Genomic DNA, 21657 nt, shown 5'->3' with positions numbered 1-21657 from the left:
GATGTCTCAATTCTGGAAATCAGAGATCAATCATTTTCTTCAGTTACAGAGAGGAAAATGCGCCAAAGTTCTGCACATGGTAGTACAATTTTTTATGCTAATTTTACTCTTCTGTGTAGGCCCTCTCAGTCACTGAGCTCTACAGATTCCTACCAAGTCAGAGGGATGGGTACCCATACTTACCCTATATTGGATAACATACAAAACAGCAGAAATGAGGGAAATCTGAATAAACATCGAACTGAAATAATTCAAAACTTCTCTTACTGTACCTGTCAGGGTTTGGGGGTTTTTTTGGGGGGTGGGGGGTTAGTGGTTGTTTTTTTTTCTTTCCCCTGACTATTTCTTCATTCAGGAATGAATGAGATTTCAGAAAATGTGACTTTTTAGTTATCGCGTGACAATATAGTTTTGACCGCTCTGCTTCATTCTTGAGTATTGTGGTATAGCTCTGTCTTCTTTTAGAATTTTATAAACTTGTTTAATCACCAAACCAGCAGATACTTAAACACACATTTTTTATCGGACATGAGAATATATACAGTATTAGTGTTTGCTATTGGCAAAAGAATTAAATGTTGAGGTTTCACTGTAAGTTTTAGAGGAATGGATCTTCTCCCTGTCTCTGTTTATAGACCATAAAATATCTAATAAACGTGATGGAGAGTAGTACTGTAGATTTCATACATGGGGATTTGAAAAAGCCATTAATTTCCAGTGTGTTACAATACAATCCAAAGGAAAAAAAGGGAAAAAAACCCACCACCCCACAATAATTAATGTATACTCTATGAAGAACTGTTGATGAGAATCCTCTTCTCAACAATAATGAAATAAACTTGTTGAAATCACTTTTTAAAAGTACATGACATACAAAAACTCCAAGGATAAAACATGCAGTATAAACATTCATTTTAGGTATATTTATAACATCGGTAAACTGAATAACTCGTTGGATGTTAATATGATTGTAGTTATTTTTCCTAAACTGTTTTCTTTACACATTCATTACTGACATTTAAGACAGAGAATGCCCCATGCCTAGTTAATGTGGAAATCACTTTCATAAAGAGATTTAAAAATAGATCTATTCCATTAACAATACTATATGCAATATGGGTTGATCTATCTTCCATAGCAGTAGTCTTCCAGTGCACTCTGGAATTGTATTTTATTACTAATGGCATGGTTATAAATCAAAAGTTGCATGATGTGTCTACTCCCTCTTCAGATGTTCTCCAGAAGCTGGCATAGTGGTGACTCATACTCTGTTATTCTTTAAGGATTTGATATTGAATTATTCAAATTTAATAGATGGATAGGTAGGGAATTAGATCCTAAAACAAGTTTAAATAAGTTCTAGTTCATACATCTCTGTTGGAAGATCTGCAAGTAGTGGCAAGAGTCAACAGCATTCTGGTTACTTCTTAGCTGTAGATGAAATCTGTTCAAAATAGTGTCTGAAAACAGTCTGTAAATTTGCTATTCCTAAGCAAGGAGGTTCAAAACTCCCCAATAGAGATTTTCAGAGGGGAAAAAAAAAAGCTTGCCATTATTTGGAAATAAAATTTGTAAGATCGTATTGTTTAATGCATAACTGTGAACCTGTATGTGGAGACTGTATCTACATTGCAGTGTAGCAACAATTGATTTTGTATTCCTGCCTAGTGGTTCCTTACACTTCACTTACTTACATTAAATTTCTGTGACGTGATCTGTCAGCAAATATGTAGAATTACTTCAGGGAGCTTTTAATGAGATAATAGACCTTTAACATCCACTAAATATGTGGTTTAGCTCTTTTGTTGTTGCTAGTACAATAAATATTTGTTCTGATGTTTTTGGATTGTCACAACAGGCATCCTTTTTACAAGTACATGATTGTAAATGAACTGCCAATACACCATATAGAGACAGTGGTTCAAGGTTTGTAGCTATGTAAAATTTGACAGACATTAGCTTACTTGCATGAATTATTTGCAATTCATTTGAAGAAAGTGTCTGAGGAGTTTTTCAACACTATTGATTTTTCTGTCAGATAGTCTACATGGGCTGGACGGAAGAACGGGAACAAGACTCCCTTCAGGATCGAATGTACACACCAAAGTTTCTAGCACTGAGGGGATCTTCCCTGTATAAATTTATAGCACCTCCAGTAAGTATATTTCTCATGCTTAGTGGGAATATATGTTATGAAGTAAAATAATTTTGTGTAATATGTACAAGGTTTTCATAATGAGACATAGAATCATAGAATCATTTTGGTTGGAAAAGACCTTTAAGATCATCAAGTTCAACTGTTAACCTAGCACTGCCAAGCCCAACCACTATACCATGTCCCTGACCACCACATTTAGATGTCCTTTAAATACCTTCAGGGATGGTGACTCAACCACTTCCCTGGGCAGCCTGTTCCAATGATTGACAAACCTTTTGGTGAAGAAGTTTTTCCTAATATCCAACCTAAACCTCCCCTGGCACAACTTGAGGCCATTTCCTCTCATCCTATGGCTTGTTACTTAGGAGAAGAGACCAACACCCACCTCGCTACAACCTTCTTTCAGGGAGTTGTAGAGAGCGATCAGGTCTCCCCTCAGCCTCCTTTTCTCCAGGCTAAACCACCCCAGTTCCCTCAGCCGCTCCTCATAATATTTGTGCTCTAGACCCTTTCCCAGCTTCGTTGCCCTTCTCTGGACACGCTCCAGCCCCTCAATGTCTTTCTTGTAGTGAGGGGCCCAAAACTGAACACAGTACTCGAGGTGTGGCCTCACCAGTGCCAAGTACGGGGGGACAATCACTTCCCTAGTCCTGCTGGCCACACTGTTTCTGATACAAACCAGGAAGCTGTTGGCCTTCTTGGCCACCTGGGCACACTGCCGGCTCCTCTTCAGCCGGCTATCAACTAACACCCTCAGGTCCTTTTCCACCAGGCAGCTTTCCATCCACTCTTCCCCAAGCCTGTAGCATTGCATGGGGTTGTTGTGACCCAAGTGCAGGACCCATCACTCACATCACTCATTGAGCTAACAGGACTGCAACTTACAGCACTGAAAAGTTTCAGAGTATGTGGTATAGAAGTGACAGAAAACAGCTGTTTATCAGATGATTTGGCATCTAACAAGAATTTCTTTTCCCCCACTTACCTGAGCACATGGAAAAATACAAGAGAAATCTGCTTGTGCTAAAAGGGGGCTTTTCATTTCCCTTTGGCAGACAAAACAAGCCTGAAGCAAGATGGTTAGATTTAAACTGAACTATCGTTATAGTCAAACTGCTGAGATTTGGGGAAATATCAAAGCTTTTTGCATGCTGTGGAAATGGCAATATCTCTGTATTTAGATTTCATCCTGAATGTAACTTTTATGCTGTTTGAGAGCTCCAAAAGGAAGGCAGGGAAGCAAATGAAATTGTTTAGGTTAAATATATTAATTGGAATCTGACTGGCAACACTGGGCAAAACTTTAGCTGTTGTCTCATACTCAGACATTTAATTTCACAGTTTTATGGTACATCTGAACTGCAGTAAACAGAGATATCCTCTAGCTATCTTTTAAGCCAGTAGCTAAGGAGCTAGTAGCAGTCCCACACCAGCAACAGGGAGAGTAGTGTGGATTCATTTGTTCTGTCTATTGAGTGACCTTTCTGACTGCTGCTGAACCCTGTGTTGCTAGATCCAGGCTGTAGCTCGTTACTGCCTGAGGTAGTTCAAAGCCATCTTGCCAGTCTTTACATCATTCATCAGTCACTATTCATGCTTGTTTAGCAAAATGCTTAAGATCGTTTTGAAGATATGAAGAATGGAAGTAAGTATAAACTGAAAACTTTGTGTGTTCGATGTCAGTACGCTAGTTCACCGGTATGGGAGTCTGGCTCTCCCATGGCTAGTAAGGGGAGTTTGGCTTTTGTTGGTGGATATTTTTCAGGATCAGATTAAAATGTCAGATTATGCTGCCAAGCACCTTAATTCAAAAGCAGCTCTCTTGGCTTTGGCAGACCTGCCTGAGCATTTGCTACCTGTCAAATAAAGCGACCTCCATTCTAGACACAGGATAGAAGCAGAAACAATGCTGAGAACTCCTGTTCAATACAAAAGAGGAAGATTATTCTTATGTAAGCAGTATGGAAGGAACGACAAGCCTCTTTTTACTGAGGATGCAGTCATAAGTTTCCAGGAGTAATATACTGCTGGTGGGTAAATGGGTAATGGGTGATGATTAATGGGCGTGGTAGGAACATCTTCATAATAGGGCTGTGAAATGCAGTGATGTGAGTTAGGACAATTTGGACAAGCTGCTGCTGTAGGAGACAAGCCACCGATCCTTGAAGTCTTTATATTTCTTTTGCCAGATTCTAGTTCTTATTCTAAAATAGAAAGACAGTTCAAATGTAGAGCAGAATATTTTCTCTCCAGAGGAGGAGGGAAGCAGAATGAGAAACATGTTCTTTAAGGGGCAGAAGAAGAGCTCCTACCTTAAAAACATGTAATGTATGTAGTAACTGCGCACTTGTATGCAACAAAATTATCTTCTTATCAAAGACTTTTAAAAGGACTTCTAAAATCCTATTTTGTATATGCAAACATTTACACACACAGTTATGTTTGCTATTCTGCAGGTATATGTGTTCATCTCTTCCAGGGATTACGAAAGATTAAGAACAAACTTTACATGCCATAGTTTCAGAGCTTCTAGTTATGAGATGCATAAAGTGTTGTTATAAGAAGAAAAACAGTTTTAATTATATTTGCAGTGTAAACTCCTTGGATTAAGTTGTTTTCTGAACAGAGATGTGCCGCCAACTTTTTAACCAGAAAATCAAATGAAAGTATTTCCCTGGTCTCTGCCAAAGTCTAACACTTTAGGGAAGCATATGTTTAAACTGTGTATCAGCAGCCTCTCCCTGCCTCTTTTTTATCTGTTTGATCAAAAGTACTTCTACTTTCCGTGCTTGGATAGATGAGCAATTCTAATGTATCTTATTTGCATTTTGAAAGCTTTAAACAAAATTGCTTCTTTTCTTTTTTTTTCTTTTTCTTTTTCTGTTATTTCCCAGTACATTTTCTGCTTTAGAATTATTAAGTGTGTCAAGTCTGCTGGTTTTCACTTTCTTACAGTTTATAGTTGGAAATCTCAAAGAGAATGGACTGTAATTGAGAAAGAGCTGCTAACACCTTTTCTATTGCTACTCAAGCTTTTAAATTAAAATATTAAAAGTGAACAGGGCAAGCAATTTCTATGAATGTTGTAATTCTACAGTTGCTTTTGCTTTGCACGTATCTTGATACAGGAAGAGTTTTGTTTTGACCTGAAAAGAAGTTCCTTTATACATACAAACAAAAGCAGGAAACTAGGGGAGAAGGAGGAGCTCTGATATTTTTCCCCAAAGTATGGAGCCTTCAGTAAGCTTTTAAACACAGCTCCAAATGGCTTTGTGCTTCAGCAGCAATAGTAGCTATTCCTGATGGGGCAATACGACTTCTGTTTGTGTGGCTGGTGTTTGGGGTTCAGTGGAGCTGTAGCAAGACTCCTTCCTCATTTCTCTCTTCATGGTGAGAAAGTTCATTTTTTGTCCATAGTAGAAAGAACAGCTACTTTTTTTTTCCCTTTCCTTTCCTTTCCTTTCCTTTCCTTTCCTTTCCTTTCCTTTCCTTTCCTTTCCTTTCCTTTCCTTTCCTTTCCTTTTTCTTTTCTTTCCCTGACAAAAGCATTTTGCGTATCATTCATCACATCTCTGAATAGCTTCTTAAAACTCAGGCATAAAGACTGTATATTTCCAATATTTCTTTACTTCCTCATTCTGTACCAAATGATTTGTGAACTCTCAGTATTTAGTCACTCCCTTCCTTAGAAATCTGGTTTAATACCCATGCTTCAGTAAGATAGTGAAAACTGAGTTTGAGGATGACTGCAAATAAATTTCTAATGGAAGAGGAACTATGACACTGTATTTTTGAACTTTCTGTTCCTGACTGTGATTTCCTCAAAGGGCTTTCAATTACAATAATGTTTATATCTAAAAATTAGTTAGGGATAGAATTTTCTCATACAACACCAAAACAATTTTGATCAAGAAACTTTTATACCAAGGCATTAAAACCCCACAAGTGCTTCTCAGCTATGTTGTGTCTATTCATGATGGTTTTCTCTTTAGATAAAAGATAAATTGGTCTTATATAATATTTTCTTTATATGCTGTGGATACAATTTAATGATACATTTTTCAAAGAACTTTATATTCTTGAACCTTGAAAATGAAAAAACCTTCTGTCTTCATCAGCCTCTTCATCTTGCCTAACAATCGTAATGATACAACTGTCTTCCTTTGGAGCCAGGCCACTGTTCAATACCTCTTACCATTAAGATTTTTTTTTTTTTTTTCCATATATAACCTCAATTTTCATTCTGTTTTGTGTGTTCTTCTGTCTTTTGAGACTGTGAATAATTCTCATCTTTCCTCTTGCAGTTTCCTTGGACAGTTATTTATAGATTGCTGTGATATCCGCTTGACTCTTCCCTTACTGAATGTATTCATCCATCCCTTTCTGTCTTATTTAAGTCTTAAGCCTTTTATTGAACTCTTTCATCTATATAATTTTTTTGTGTAAAATAGTTTATTACTGTTAAAAGCAATTGTCAGTTCCTAAGACAAAGAAGAAAAGTAGACTATTCTTCAAATCTTAGTTTGTTAGAATTTAGGAGTAGATTAATCTTAGTGAGAAAAAAAAGAAAATGTATATTTGCCTCTGTTGTTTCTTGTTAGTTTTTCTCCTGGATTTCAAGGTGTTTGGGGTGTCTAGGACATTGCAAGGTTGGAGACTTTGGTGTTATGGATTTGCAAACAATGTGAGTGACTGGGAGGAAATTGTGGCATGCAGTTGCAAGGAGGGAATTGGTGAGAATCATGCCCTCTTATAGTCCAGACTCTGTGAGAGAAATACAAGGGCTGCATCCTCTCAGGATCTCCATGCAACCCCCACCAATGTGGGCAGGAGGCTCCCTGGGGAAGCCTCATGGTTCAGCATTGAGCAGCCTGCATGCAAAGGCACTTTGCTGTAAGCACAAGCAGACAGGCAGGACGTCTCCTAAGTACTGCCAGGATGGAACAGTCTGCTCCCTGGTAGTTATTGCTCTGAGGCAATGTTTGGTCATACTGAAGGGTAGAAAGTTTTAGGGACAGATTTTAATTTTAAGTAAAATTAATTCTTGAAATAAACAAAAATAACTTACTTTCTTTTCCTGTTTGTTTTTTTTTTTTATTTTTTGTTGTTGTTGTGTTTTTTTTCCAAGGTCACAACCTGGGATTGGACACGAGCTGAGAAAACATTTTCTGTTTATGAGATAATGTGCAAAATTCTCAAGGTATGATGAGAAAGTATAAAATAAATTACCACTTTGTCACACTAGTTGACAAGCCAGAGCACAGCACTGCAACCGGAAACCTCTTGCAGAAAGAGATCAGTTTTTTTCCCTTTGAAGTCAATATCAGAAGTCCTGGTGTCAGTAGATACTGAGCCAAACTCTAGAAGGAATGTTTTCAAAAGGCATGGCAAAATTGGAAATAAACTGATTTTGACTAGGAAACTATTTTATTTCTCCATAATGCAGTATGGGGTTTATAGCTTTACTTTAGTGGCACATTTAACCAGTATAACATTTATTTTTCTAACTGAGGTGCTAAAGAAATAAGGATCAATTCCGTTGCTTTGAAATATGTTGATGCAACTAACAATGGCTGCAATGTAAGATTTCATTGAGACTGCAAACAGAGTCCTTAAAGTACGCATTCACATTCTGAAAACTTTTGTCTTATTTTTTCCAATTTCTTCAGTTTGCCTTAACTATAATGCACAGGAAGAGATACTGAAATATGTTTAGAAAGCTAAAGCTATGAGTAGCAAATTGCATAGGGCAATTATTGTACATTCTATTTCAATTTTAATTCTGAATTCATTCAGAATTAATCTATATGCTCTTCTCTCTGTTTTAAAAACAGAGAAAAACAGTTTTCCAGATGCTCAGCATTTCCCAATCTAAAACATGAAGAGAGGAAAAGGAGATGAAAAAGAGATGAAAAAAAAAATGTCTCTTTCCATTATTCTGAAGTGCTTTCCTTTGTATGTTAGTTTTGGGGTTTTTAGGTCAAAATTATGTAAAAGGTGATTTAGTCTGTTCTGAAGTTTTATCTAGGCTGAGATAGACTAGTATCAAAGGGAAATATGAAAAATCATATTTAATAAAATTGTTTCCCATTGGGAAGACCTCGTACCAGCATACATGGCACATTTCCTAGTTTTTGTAGGTCACATAGGTGCACTATACTGTCCTTTAGGAGGCAGATTACAGATGGAACAGCTCAACAAAATTCAGAGACTTTTTACATCAGAGACTTAAATAAGAAACCAAATTTATAGTCTGAAAAAAACCCAACCCTCTCTGCTAGCAATCTGGAACAGAAAAGTGAAAGGAGTTATTTTACTACTACCTTGGCTGTGAGGTCTGGAGTCTTCATCAAGGAGTAGAATGTCCCAAATGCAACAAGTCCCATCACTGTGGTATGTCCTTTAACTACCAAGTGTGCGCTAACATTGACTTTTTTTGTAGTAGTAGTCATGTAGGCAGAGAATTAACAAAAAAGCTAGTCAATCTGTGAAGACATTGCACTTTTAGAGCACAGTCAGGCTTTGAAAGAGATGACAAATCTTACTTGTGGCATGCCTTTAGTATTTTTTTTTCTGGTAACCTCTGATTACTTCAGGCCTCGAGCCTGGAAAACAGTAAGCACCTAGGTAGCTCTTCTCTGATAAGTAAGTCTGTTGGTTCCAGGATGATTCTTCCTTGTGATTTGTCCAAAGATTTTATTATACTATTTGAATAGAAATATACAGAGACTATGCCATATAGCTTTCTGGAATTTAAAAGTCCTTTTCCTTTCTTCCACTATTTTCCTTTCTTGATACCCTTCTTGTTCATTTTTCTTTTTTCCCCTTCTCCTTTATCCCCTGTTCTTGTATAGCAATGCAGGGAATTTTTCTTTCTTTTCAGCCCTGTAGCAGAGGTTATTTACAGCTAAGGAGTGGGGCCACAAAGCAGTAAACCCTGAACCAATGCCTTCCTGGCACTGTTATGTGGAAGCACAGAAAAGAGAACAAACATGCTATTTTTTCTTATCACCCTGTTCTCCAGACTATCCAGGAAGAGGTGTAGATCCTCCGTTCTCAGTCTGTATTAAGAGAGGACATCCCAGCAGAGAGGCAGTTCCAGTTTAAGTGAAATAGGAATGTCATGTATATGATTCTTTGTCACATTATTCATATTCAGTTATGCCTTTATTGTCTGTAAACATGATCAAGCTTATAAAGTGTTGAAAAGTTTCAAACAGGTACTTTAGCTGACTAAAACCTGTAAATAATAAAAAATGGAAGTAGAAAAATCATTGCAATGAAATTACAGCTTCTGACGTTGGTGTATTAGTCTTCACCATATTCTGTTTTTCTACAGCAGGTACTATAGGACTTAATCATGGTTTCACTACATATAAAAGCAAGTAAACCCAAGAAAAACAGCTTCCCGTTACTACTACTACATTGAACCTCTGTAGAGACTCAAGGTTTTGTTCAGCTTTTATGCCAGCATCATAAATGTCTCCATTTTAGCAGTGCGTTTCTAGACACATTTGTATAAGCCCCATGGATATTACTGAAGCAGAAGAAACTAAAAGTGATTCTGGTGCTTTGTGATCACCTTCAAACTTCTTCCCTTCTATAGTACCTCACATGCTACTTTCATTATAAATTTGTTTTCCTTGGAGAATGAGTTGAATGGCAAAAGGGCAGGCTAACAGAATTTGAAGCAATTATATTCTCAGAGATTGATAGATAGCATGATAGCTCAGGAAACCTAATGAAAAAATGAAGAAAAGAAGCCTGGGCTCTGCTACTGCAGTGTTCCCTCTTCTGCACTTCCCATTCTTCCATGGCAGAGACTGAGTTCATGCCATTCTTTTCAGGAAATTTGAGGCAATGTAATTATTCTGTATTTCTGCTTCAGAAAAGACATTCACATGTCATTGGACAGAGATAAATCCAGGAAGATATTAATGCCTGTTTGCAGGACAATATCATCACTCAGTGTCTCTTAAGTGGGTTTAATTCCATATTCTCATCTAAACTCAAATTGTTCAATCTACACATTTACCAGAAGTAAATATCTTAGAACATTCCCAGATGGTGGAACACCATCATCTATTTTGTTAATTTATCTTAGCATGATCACTACCATGGATTTTGGGCCAAATGGACCATCTAGCACTCTCCCAAAAAATTCCTGGCATAGCTTGAGAGTTATCGTGGGTGAAGAAGCATTTCTAATGAGCTGTTGCATGTGAGCAACCGGTTTTAGGGGCATAAAGAGTTTCATAGTATAGATGTGGTCTGGTCCTTGCCAGCTGGCTATAGTGTCAACAAAAATTCGTATATATGCTTAATTTATAAGTATAGATATAGCTTCTGTGGCTACTATTCACTTTAAGTAGAAGGACTTGCAAGTGGTCTGTGTTAACCTTTGTACAAATTTCCCAGGATTGAGTAGTGCTTTAGAATTAATGTTTCCAAAGCATATTTCCTTCTATATTGATCAGCCTGTTGGGCATACTGAGAAGGAGCAGTAGATACATCATCTGCATTCAGGACTGAGTGTGTTGGTCAGGACTGCCACAACACCTCTGTAGAGCCAGAATGAGCGTGGGTCTTGGGTTACGTCTTCTTTGTCAAAGTGAATTACTAAATGTTGTCACAACACTTACTAATTAAAATGTATCTGCATTACATGTCTTGCTTAAATTGGAATGAGATGTTTAAAAAAAAAATTCCACATTTGGGCTTAAAATGATTAGAAGCTAGATGCAACTTTGACCGAAGCATGCTGGTATTTTCTCCTGCTGTCTACCGGCAACTTCAATTCCTGTCCCTCATGCCACAAGGACAGGACTTACTACTAAATCTGTATGTAAGCATTTTTTCTCCTTCTTCCACTCCTTAATTCTGACTAAAATTCTGATGAACTTCCCGAGAGTAGTTTTGATTAGAGAGGCATACTATCTTAAGTTTGTCTTTTTAAATGGAATTGTAGTTTTCCTCTGTTAGAAAGATTTTTCGAAGTTTCTCTTCATGATATAAGCACTACAGTGGAGAATATGAACTGCCAGATCCTACTGAATAGAAATTAATATTTCAGTGTTTTAATATGAGAGAATACTACCACTTCTGGTGACAGTAAAAATATTAAAACACTAAATAAATATTAATGTCTACACCCAGCAGAGGACTTCACTGATTTAATTGTCAGAAAGGGAATATACTACAAACTTTAAACAAAACTCAGAACTCAGCTGCCACCATAGCCTATGCTTTCTTCATAATTGCTTGCATCTGTGGAGTGTCCTTTCTCCTTTAGCATCCATTCCAAGGGCTCTGGCTCTTCTCATGAACCATGTAGGAAACTGGGATGCCATTTTCAATTTTTAGAGTTCTCTCAGCCTCAAAACGCCTAAAAGGCAGGATCTTCTGCAACTTGATCAGAGGTTATTATGTGATTTTTAACTAGCGGATTCATATTTATAATAGTCCTCTAGTAAATCACTATTATGTTGTTGCTGTATTCTTTCTTTTAATTCTGCCCCCCCCCCCCATCAGATTATAAGAAAAAGAAAGAGGAAACATTTGCCTTAAGCAAGGCAATAAGTCACTATTCCTAATGTGATTAGGACCTTCTAAATAATCAGAAAAAAATTACAATTTGAAGCATAAAAGCTTTAAAAACCTCTCTTTCGACTGTATGGAAAACAGTTTTATTGACATAAATTCAGCCAAGGAGCACTGATCCTCTAATTCAATATTTAAAATTTTAGATAGTAAAAAAAATATAAAAACCCCCAAACCCTGGCAGTCACATTCATACACTACCAAAACAATAGTGGATTATAAAAAAAGGTTCTCTAGAAAGTTTTGGAATTACTATGTATGTAAAAATATATATCTCATAAGTATAAAGCTCTTCATTGTCAAGATTTTTGGGTTGAAGTAATAATTTTTGACCTGCAAAATAAGTAAAGCAGGCTGAGTACAAAAATCACATTTTAATTATATTGGATTAAATTATGCATTGTGAAATAATGGCAAAGAGCAGTGCACTATGTTTGATGGAAAAGGATCATTTATAGAGATGCAAATAACTTAAGACCCAGAGGTGAGGGGGAATGCATAAATTGATAAGCATAGGGAGTAATTTATTAGAAATGCAATAAGTCTGTTGATTATGGGGTAGAAGTACCTTAACAAAGAGAAAATACAAGGCACTGAAGAACTGTTTAATCCTAAAAAGAAACAGAAAGGGTGAGTAGAAATTGAAGCTAGGCAAGTTCAAATTGGGAAGACGTTAGAAATTGTAAAAGTTCTGATGATTAATCAGTGGAAGAAACTGGTAAGAGAAGTTGATAGCTTTTAAACCACTTCCTTTTTGTACCACCAGTTTTATTCAAACCATTGCTACTAGGACAGCAACATTAGCATGTGGATGAAAATCTGTGATCCATATTAAGCAATTTGACAGGCAAGATAATCTAAGGATACCACTTCTGACATTAAAGTGTATCCATGAGTCACTATTGACAGAATTGGTGGTACAATTTGCTATGAATTAATATTTCTAATTTGTTCTGGAAGAATCTTGTTTCACCCTATCCTCTATTTTGAGAGGTAAAAACCCATTAGCAGCCAATTAATTCCAATGTTAGGATTAATCAAATCTTCAGTGCTCCAGAAAAGCAAGTACTTATATCGCTAGCTTCAGAAACAGGCAGATGGCCTTCTCCTGTTCAGTACTTCAAAGGTGGTTGAACTTTATATGGCTTTTTGGTGCCTCCTATGTTTTTGATATGCAGTTTTAATGTGCGTGTTTTGAATGTGTGTGCATGTGCATGCATGTGTAAGTGTGTATATTTCAACAAGATTTATGTATCTTTGATAAATCGGTAAATAACTTAATTTCTTAAGCATTTTTTTTCCATATGGGGGTAAAATAAAGTTAGTTAAAATTTTCAGATAAATTATGGAGAATAATATAAAAGATTGCACTTCTCTGCCAGGAAGTTTGCCTTGTTTCCTTGAGTTACTAATATTCTTCAGCTTCATCCAAGCATCTCCTTTTAATTGTGAGAAATTTTTTTCTATAGCTGAGCCAGCTGCCTTCTCTCTTCAATGTGTCCTGTAAAAATATTTTCAGATTCACGATAAGAAGCAAGTATGGGAAACTACTGAAAATTTTTATGTATTTTAAAATTAATGACAACAGACACATAAACATATAGAGTGAAGGTACAGAACATATTTTGAGGTATATCATTAATATAGTTTGATCAATGGCCAAGACTTGCATCCTGATGTGATTCCACTCCAAATTGCTTAGGAGGCGTAAGTAAGGAATCCCTTTTATGAATAAGTTAATGCTGCATCCAGGGAAAATTAGATTTTCAGCCAGGGTTTATCCAGGTGCCAGCTCTTGGAAAAAGTACTAAACTGTTGAGTGTTTCAGTTCTAAACAGTTGAAGTAATTTTCAGTCTTTGGTTTGCCTTCTGTTCTAAATTTAAGAATATTTAATGTTTTGAAGAAAAGAGGATCTGTTCCCACTCTAACTAGAATTACAGTTGTCTTATAAGATGAGAAAAATAGTAAAAGTCATCAATGATCTCCGTGTCCACTGGCATTAAGACCATCATTAAGTTGACTTCAGTTATACAATAAAGAAAAACTTCTCAGGTGCTACTGTCATTCAGTACTGAAATAGAGCTCCTGATGAGGCCATTGAATTTCCATCACTGGATCCTTATAAGCAAAAGCTACCCAGAGATGTGAGTAGATGACCGCATCATCCATATTTTCTGTGATTCTGTATGAGGTCATTTTATTTCTCTTCAACATGTACATAGTGATAAAATCCCTAACCTGTGGTGGAAGAAATAACAAGATAAACACAGAGAGGAAAAGAAAAAGCATAACAGATACAGAAAATATATGGTTAAATGACTTCTGCAACCTCTCTGCTGGTTAAAGGAATCAGCTCTTCCTTTTTCTAAGAAATTGTGTTTTGCTGCCTGTCTAGTTATGAGACCTACAGTGGTGTTGCAACATCCTTGAAAGGCAAAGCCAAATTCAGCTTTTAACATAAGGCAAGAGGAATGATGAAAAAGAACAGAAATAAAGTGTGGAATGGAAATACTGAATGAGGATACTCGGGAAAGACACGTATGTGTATTACATCCCAAATGTTCAAGACATCCAAAATTTGAGAAGGTTTCGTTGACTTAGTCTAATCAGGACATTTCTCAAGATTGGAGTGATGCATTATTTCAGTATTATTTTATCCACTAATATGTTCTGATACATCAATTTTAGTAGATTTTTGTGTAGCATTTTCCTCTAACTTATCCATTTTCTCATATTTTCTAATCACATTCTTTAATTATTTTGGGGCTTTTCCTGTCTTTCTGACTATTGCAATAATTAAATTTAGCATAAGATGTTCCAGTTTTATTGCATAAAGAATTTAGGACTATAGGCTTTCATGCAACAGGGATCACGCTGTATTTTTTCACTGGATCAGTCCCCCATTCCTTCTATGAAATAAATTGTTCCTGTCTCAGGGACAACTATTCAAAATTTCACTTCATGCATTCTCTTCACAGTGGAAGTATACATATTACATACTGTCAACAGCCAGAGCAAACACTGAAAAAAGACATATTAAATTCCTAACAAATTTTTATTTTGTAGTTTTATGATAGGATCTTCTTTTCCATAGACACTTTTGAATTTTTTTTTCAGAGCACTATTAGCAAGTACATGAAAAATATCATTTTTACACATGTGCTGATACGAATTTGTTGACATATTAATATCCAACACAAATGCTTTCACTATGCTACCCTAATCTATTCTGTTTTGACAAGCTATTTGAGTAAGTAAGGAATTCTGTTGAAAAAAAGAAAAGAGGAAAAAAAAAACAAAACAGTATAGAGTCATGTAAGTAATGGTTTTATTATAACGAATAGTCAATTAGATGAGTAATTTTCCAGCTTTTTGTTTAATCAGATTTAATTCTTATCCTTCCAATATTTGTGTCCTGCATGAGGAAGACCTTTAAAAGACCATTTCTTACTTTTAAACCAAATGCATCTGAAGTTGGGGAAAAAAAAAAAAAAAAAGAACAAAAACCCCACAGAAATTTCACCATGTAAGAATTATAAGGACTTTTCTTCCACATAATTTCTCCGTCCATTTCTGGTTTTGAGTCAGGTGCTTGATTTCTCTTCTTGAAGAGGTATGTAGCCTCCTGAAGGAGAGATAATCTATCCTGTTCTCATTTCCCACGGTTACTAGCGTAACATCCCCTAACAGCTGGGAAAAGTAGGGAAGGTTCTTCTCTTCCTGTACACCATGGGGATGGAGCATGTTCAGAATAAAATCTTCAAAATGATTACAGACAAGTTTTGCCCAGAACATGTAAATTTTTCAGGAGATCTTAACTTTTTTTTTTTTTTTTTCCAATAGCAGCAAAAGTTTTCTCCTGTCCTTGAAGCAGTTGTTCCCATTCCAAAGAACGGAGGCCCCAGAGCAGCCCAAAAAGCAGTTTCAGGGAGTGGTTCTGCCTGTCTGTTTGTTTCTTTGTTTTTAATATGGACAAACCAATTTAATTCCTTTCTCTAATTTGTTTCACAGAACTGAGTCAGCTCTTTTAACTATAATGTGAAAATAAAAAATATCCTCAGGCAGGCAACTAAATTAAAAAAAAAAAAAAGTAAAAAAATCCAGCTACAATTATTTAAATTTGAGATAGTTGTAAACAAGGGCTAAGAATGAAAAGATCAGATCACTCTTTAGCATTGCTATCTATTATCATTATGTTTACTCTTCTGGGATCTGCTCTTAAACTTAATTTCCAGCAAATAGTGCCTCAAAGTTTGGAGAGATACAAAACCATAATATCTCTCCAAAGAGGTGATCAGCATGTTTTTTAATCTCTGTTTGTAATTACATTAGTCTCTGATTTCTCTTTAGCAGAAAATAACCACCAATGCTTCTCTGGAAAATATTAGAATATTTTTTTCCCCAAAAGATTAGTCTGTATTATGAAAATATGGCATTAAAATAAACATATTTCTGAGTGGAGGTCATTAAGAAATAGCACGATCCATAGAATCATAGAATCATAGAATCATAGAATCATAGAACAGTTTGGATTGGAAAGGACCTAAAAGATCATCTAGTTCCAACCCCCCTGCTGCGGGCAGGGACACCCTCCACTAGACCACGTTGCCCAAAGCCCCATCCAACCTGGTCTTGAACACTTCCGGGGATGGGGCATCCACAGCTTCACTAGACAACCCGTTCCAGTGCCTCACCACCCACACAGTGAACAATTTCTTCCTAATATCTAATCTAAATCTACACTCTTTCAGCTTAAGGCCATTACCCCTTGTCCCATCACTCCATACCCTTGTAAACAGTCCATCCCCAGCTTTCCCATAGCCACCCTTCAGGTACTGGAAGGCTGCTATAAGGTCTCCCTGGAGCCTTCTTTTCTCCAGGCTGAACAACCCCAACTCTCTCAGCCTGTCCTCACAGGAGAGGTGCTCCAGCCCTCTGATCAGCTTCGTGACCCTTCCCTGGACTCGCTCCAACAGCTCCATGTCTCTCCTGTAGTGGGGCCCCCAGAGCTGGACACAGTACTCCAGGTGGGGTCTCACAAGAGCAGAGTAGAGGAGCAGAATCACTCAACCTGCTGGTCACACTTCATTTGATGCAGCCCAGGACATGGTTGGCTTTCTGGGTTGTAAGCACACATTGCTAGGTCGTGTTTAGCTTCTTGTCCACCAACACCCCCAAGTTCTTTTCCTCAGGGCTGCTCTCAATCCAATTATGGCACTGGATCAGGAAAAACCTATGTTCAGCCTCTTGCTCTGATTCAAATGAGGGTCTCTGAGACTGCATCATCTTTTAATCAGGCAGAATAGGAAATTAATTTGCCTATTCAGGCAGAATAGGAAAGTAATTCAAGCTTACTGTTGTACCTAATAGGTTACAGGGAATGAACATTTCTATTTCTCTCAAGGAATCAGACAGATCCTTCTAATGGAAATTTAATTGAAACTAAAATTTATCCTGTAATTATTTTTCCCCTTGAGAAAACATATTTTCATAAAATTTGGCCATTGAAAAATATTCTGTCCAGTTTTAGTTTAGCTGGCATTCTGTGTTTATTTAAATGCATATATATATACACACAAACAATTTCAACATTTTTCTTACATTTTTTAAGATTAAAATTCAGAAGAGTCCAAATAAGATGAGATATGTACAAACACGTGTATGTCTGCATGGATCGTTTTTTCTTTATTTGATTAATGAGGATATGTTGAAGAAGCAGCATCTTTTTTTCACTCTGGGGTGAATCTGTTCCCTGCTGCCTGTAAATGCTATTAGAACCATCTCCATAGCAACTAATGGTGATGCTCAAGAAAAGTGTTCCCAAAGTTTTAGATAAAGTAGATCATTAGAATCCCTTGGAAAGAAGGATGTATGTTTATGTAGATGGAGCTGATAAGTGAAAGGAGACACAAACAGTAAAATAATCAGGGCACGGATGCCAACAAGTGTAAAGGCATGATGTGATTAGTTTTTACAGTCGCCTTGGAGTTATTGCACTCTTGAACTAATGGGAGAATGCTTTTTATCTTCGGAGAATTTATGTCCTAGGTTTGAATCTTGGTTATGACAGGGCAGATTTCTTTTTGCAGGATTGTCTAAACTAGTCAACAAAGAAAGCAGGTTTTGTTTGTTTTCTCATCTGTGCATTATTAAGAGTTATTATAATTAATATCACAAACATTAATATTTAACTCATTTTAATAGCTGAAATAAAATTATCTCAATGGTTTTGAACATCTTACGTGAATTGTTGTTCAGGTCAAAAACTGCTCACCAGCATCACCAATATTTACAATTGAATCACCAAATTACTCTGTATATTGCATATAACCTTACAGGTAAACCAGACATCCAGACAGTTCTTGAGCACCTCCTCGGTAAAAATCATGTCATGAGCATGAAACTGGTTGACATAGCTTTGTTTTCTATTTCACAGACCTTTGTAGAGTAGAAAAACTCAACTCTCCCTGAGTGTAGTAAAAGTTGAGGGTCTCTTGCACCTTAGCGGATTTAAATAACAGTCAAAATATGAGTATTTAATGCATTCTTCATACATAAAATGAAAAGACACAAGTAATCAAAAAGGAACAGTGCTGCTTCTGGAGAGGGCAGTCTTTCAAAAGAGAAAAGATTACCTCTGCAGAAGGGAAGGCGATGTCACTACTCAGTGATAAAGAAGCATTCTGCCTTAATTTGAAAGGACCTGCCTAATGAGCCATACTTGGTTCCCTTAGACAAATTTATTACTCTCACTTAACATGGACATCATTATTAATTAGGCAAGCAGGAGTCATACCATCCTGTCAGAAGAGATGCTGGATTACCCTGAAGCTGGGTGTAAGCCAAGGACTTTCCTCACAGCCCATCCTTCAGCAGGACTGCTTTCCTTCCTGTAGGGAATTAGCATACTGCTACAAGTTTTGTGACTGTTCCTCTTCAGAGAATCTGCATTAATTCACATTGAGAACATGAGGGGCAAATGGTACAGCTAATCATTAACAGTATGAAAGAGTTCTTAAAAAATCAACATTAAATTGGCTCATGTCCATCATTGACTAGTAAGTGATTATAAAAATACAAGGTCATAGCATATTCTTAAATGGGTAGAATGACATTTTGTATTTTAGCCGAAATAACCATTTGGTAAAAGTTAATTAATGAAGATTCCTACTTAATCCAGACGCATTTCTGAGACTCCTGACAAGTTTATCTTAAATATGCAGAGACATTTGACAATTATCAGTTGGATTCCTAAGGAAAAATTTTGCTTTAAATTTCTACATTTACAAGGACATTTGGATAGCTATCTTTTATCTTTGCCTACATGTTGTTTCCTGCCATTGTACAAATGGAAACGGTTAGATCTATGAATTTGTAATACAGATTTCACTTTTTAAATGCCTGAGAACAAATGAAAAATGATCTTGCAGCAAAAAGGAGCAGAAGTAATACTAAAGGGAGCCTTGCACCAAATTATTTTTACAAGTAGAATAAAATACCACTAAGAAGGAAAGAAATACTTCACATGTATGTCAGCAATTTTTTTTAAAACATAAGTACAACATTTAAATATATTCGACTGGAACTTTTCTTGCCATGGCCTTAACCATAGACATGGATGTCAAAATCAAAAGTACGTACATTAGAACGAGCCAAAAAATGAAATTATTATTCTGTGGAAAATTATTATTTCTGTGGAAATGTTGAAGTCTGTTTTCATTCCAAATAGGAATTTCACAAAATGTCAATTCCAATAATAAATGAGTACATTATGTGTGGTGTTTGTCAAAATATAATGCAGTAGTTGAAATATTCTAAAATGTTATATGTAAACTGCTGAGGGGAAATGCTCCCTAGTATTCATTAGATCTTTTCTAAATCAAACAATGTTCTCTTTTTCATATATAAATAGCAAAAAACATGGATTAATATTGTAGATCCCATTTAGCTCTTCTTTCTCTTCTTATCCTCTAGGTTTAATGTAATGCTTATAAAAACCTAGTACAAATACACAAATTTTTATTTAATCACTTCAAAGACTTTTCTGAGATTTTTGTATTTTTCAAACACATTTTAACAGAGATTAATCTCAGTAAAACTTTTAACATTTCATTTTTCACAATCTACATCAGAAATCATCCCTTTTTCACAGCCAGCATATTCTTCTCAATAGAAAAAAGGCCTGTAAGAATGGAACAGTCTAACAATGTAATTTAAAAGCATCAAATATTGACTGTGCCCAGCTAAATAGAGATATGCATTCTGGAACCGAGCACTACACTAAACTTCCTCCCATTTAAAAACAGGGGCCGTTACTTCAATTGCTTTAATGACAGTGATTCCCATGATCCCACATAGGGCCATAGTCTTGTTTCAAACAAGGTTTAAGAGTTTGCATTAGTAATAACTCATTGTTCTCTACTGACTGCTGTCAATAATAGGTGAAGATGAGCTCAAAATATTTTTAGCTTCTTCTCAGGTTGTAGCTATGAAGAACTAAAACCTTCCCTGGGAAAGATATGTACCTTACACATGAGTTTTGTCAGACTCTGTCTTGAATACGTCCATTTGGTTATGGACCAACAGGCCCATTCAATCAGGTGTAGCTCTGGGAGCGTAATGAGTTCAAGACCCCACTTAAGACCTGTTAGACAAGAAGTGTTGTTATACTATATAAAGTAGCTTTTCTTCCCTGGAGGAGTGAGGGTCGGCCAGCGCTTTTACTCATCCAGTTCCTGTTGATGAGGTTTGTATAGTCAGGTTCTATATGATATATTTTATGTTGCTACACATATCCACAAGATTAAACATTTGTCACAGTGCTGCTGCTCTGTGCACTTTGAGGCTGAGCGTGCAGTAGAGCATAGGGGTCATTAACAATAACCTAAACATTATGACTTCTTTTCTGAAAGCAGGTCAAAACAGACTGTGAGCAAAATTGACATTTTAATTTTAGCAGAAGGGCCAAAGTTTACTAGTTCTAACTAGTTCAACAACACAGCCCTCTGAACACCTGGAAGACAAATCCATGAGAATAGTAATTTTTTTGGAAATGCTGTTTTTAAGATCTAGCAGGCTATGTTCATTCTGATTTTTCCATCCATGACTTAATGCTATTGAGATACTAAGCTTAGGACGTGATGGAAATAAGGAAGGAAATTCCACAGTGACTGGTCATTTTAAAGCCTGAGCAACTTGGTTTTGTCATGGTGGTTGCAAAGAGAGGGTATGTTAGCTCCTTAGCTGATTCTTCTAGAAACTGTAAAGCAGTTTTGAACCAGTAGTGTTCATGAATGCATGCTGTACTGGCTTTCTTGAACAGGTCTGACATGTGTCTACTAAATGAAAAGATAGAGGAAAATAGTGCTTACTCTACCATTGCCTATTTATCTGCCTGAGAGTAATAGTTTCGTACAGATTTCTGTTTTACATATTTCTATTCTTGGTGAGCTTTAGGTTCCTGGTCCTCTGCCCCAGAGAGAGATGACTTGAACAATGTAAGGTGCTCTTCCAGCTTGTATCAGCTGGTTATGGTCCCCTTGGTCTATTCAAGCTGTGTATAACCAGAAGGCAATACTGTCCTGTGAATCTCCTTTACAGATCTCAACTGTGCCCTCTGGTATGGGGTAGCATTGCAGAAATTGCACCCAAGTTACATATACCCAAATTTCCAGATGTGTTTGCAAGGACAGCTGGTGAGCTGGTGGCTTGTGACAGCTGCTTTGCCATAGCAGGGACAAAATGAATTAAAAATTTTTCTGCAAGTGTATTTTTCACAAGGACCAATTGCATGCCAGAATTTTAGCATAAAGCATCCTGTATTGAAAAAAAAAAAAAAAAAAGTTATTAATTTCCTGATTAACTCGTTTATTCTTTGATTTACTGCAAATTACAAATG

General features: G+C 36.5%; 1 protein-coding gene across 6 annotated transcripts in view; it reads left to right on the top strand.

Moving 5' to 3' along the window:
- SNTG1 (syntrophin gamma 1) overlaps positions 1 to 21657 on the top strand; it is a 365935-nt gene that overhangs the window by 308163 nt on the left and 36115 nt on the right. For all 6 annotated transcript variants that reach the window (XM_075744109.1, XM_075744111.1, XM_075744112.1 and 3 more), the window contains 2 exons: positions 2039 to 2155; positions 7287 to 7358. In XM_075744109.1, coding sequence (XP_075600224.1) covers positions 2039 to 2155; positions 7287 to 7358 — 189 coding nt within the window. The remainder of the gene's footprint in view (positions 1 to 2038; positions 2156 to 7286; positions 7359 to 21657) is intronic.

Source organism: Balearica regulorum, chromosome 2 (assembly GCF_011004875.1).
Source record: "Balearica regulorum gibbericeps isolate bBalReg1 chromosome 2, bBalReg1.pri, whole genome shotgun sequence".
Lineage (NCBI taxonomy): Eukaryota > Metazoa > Chordata > Aves > Gruiformes > Gruidae > Balearica > Balearica regulorum.
The sequence above is the reverse complement of the archived record's forward strand: the minus strand, read 5'-3'. Positions and strand labels throughout refer to the sequence as shown.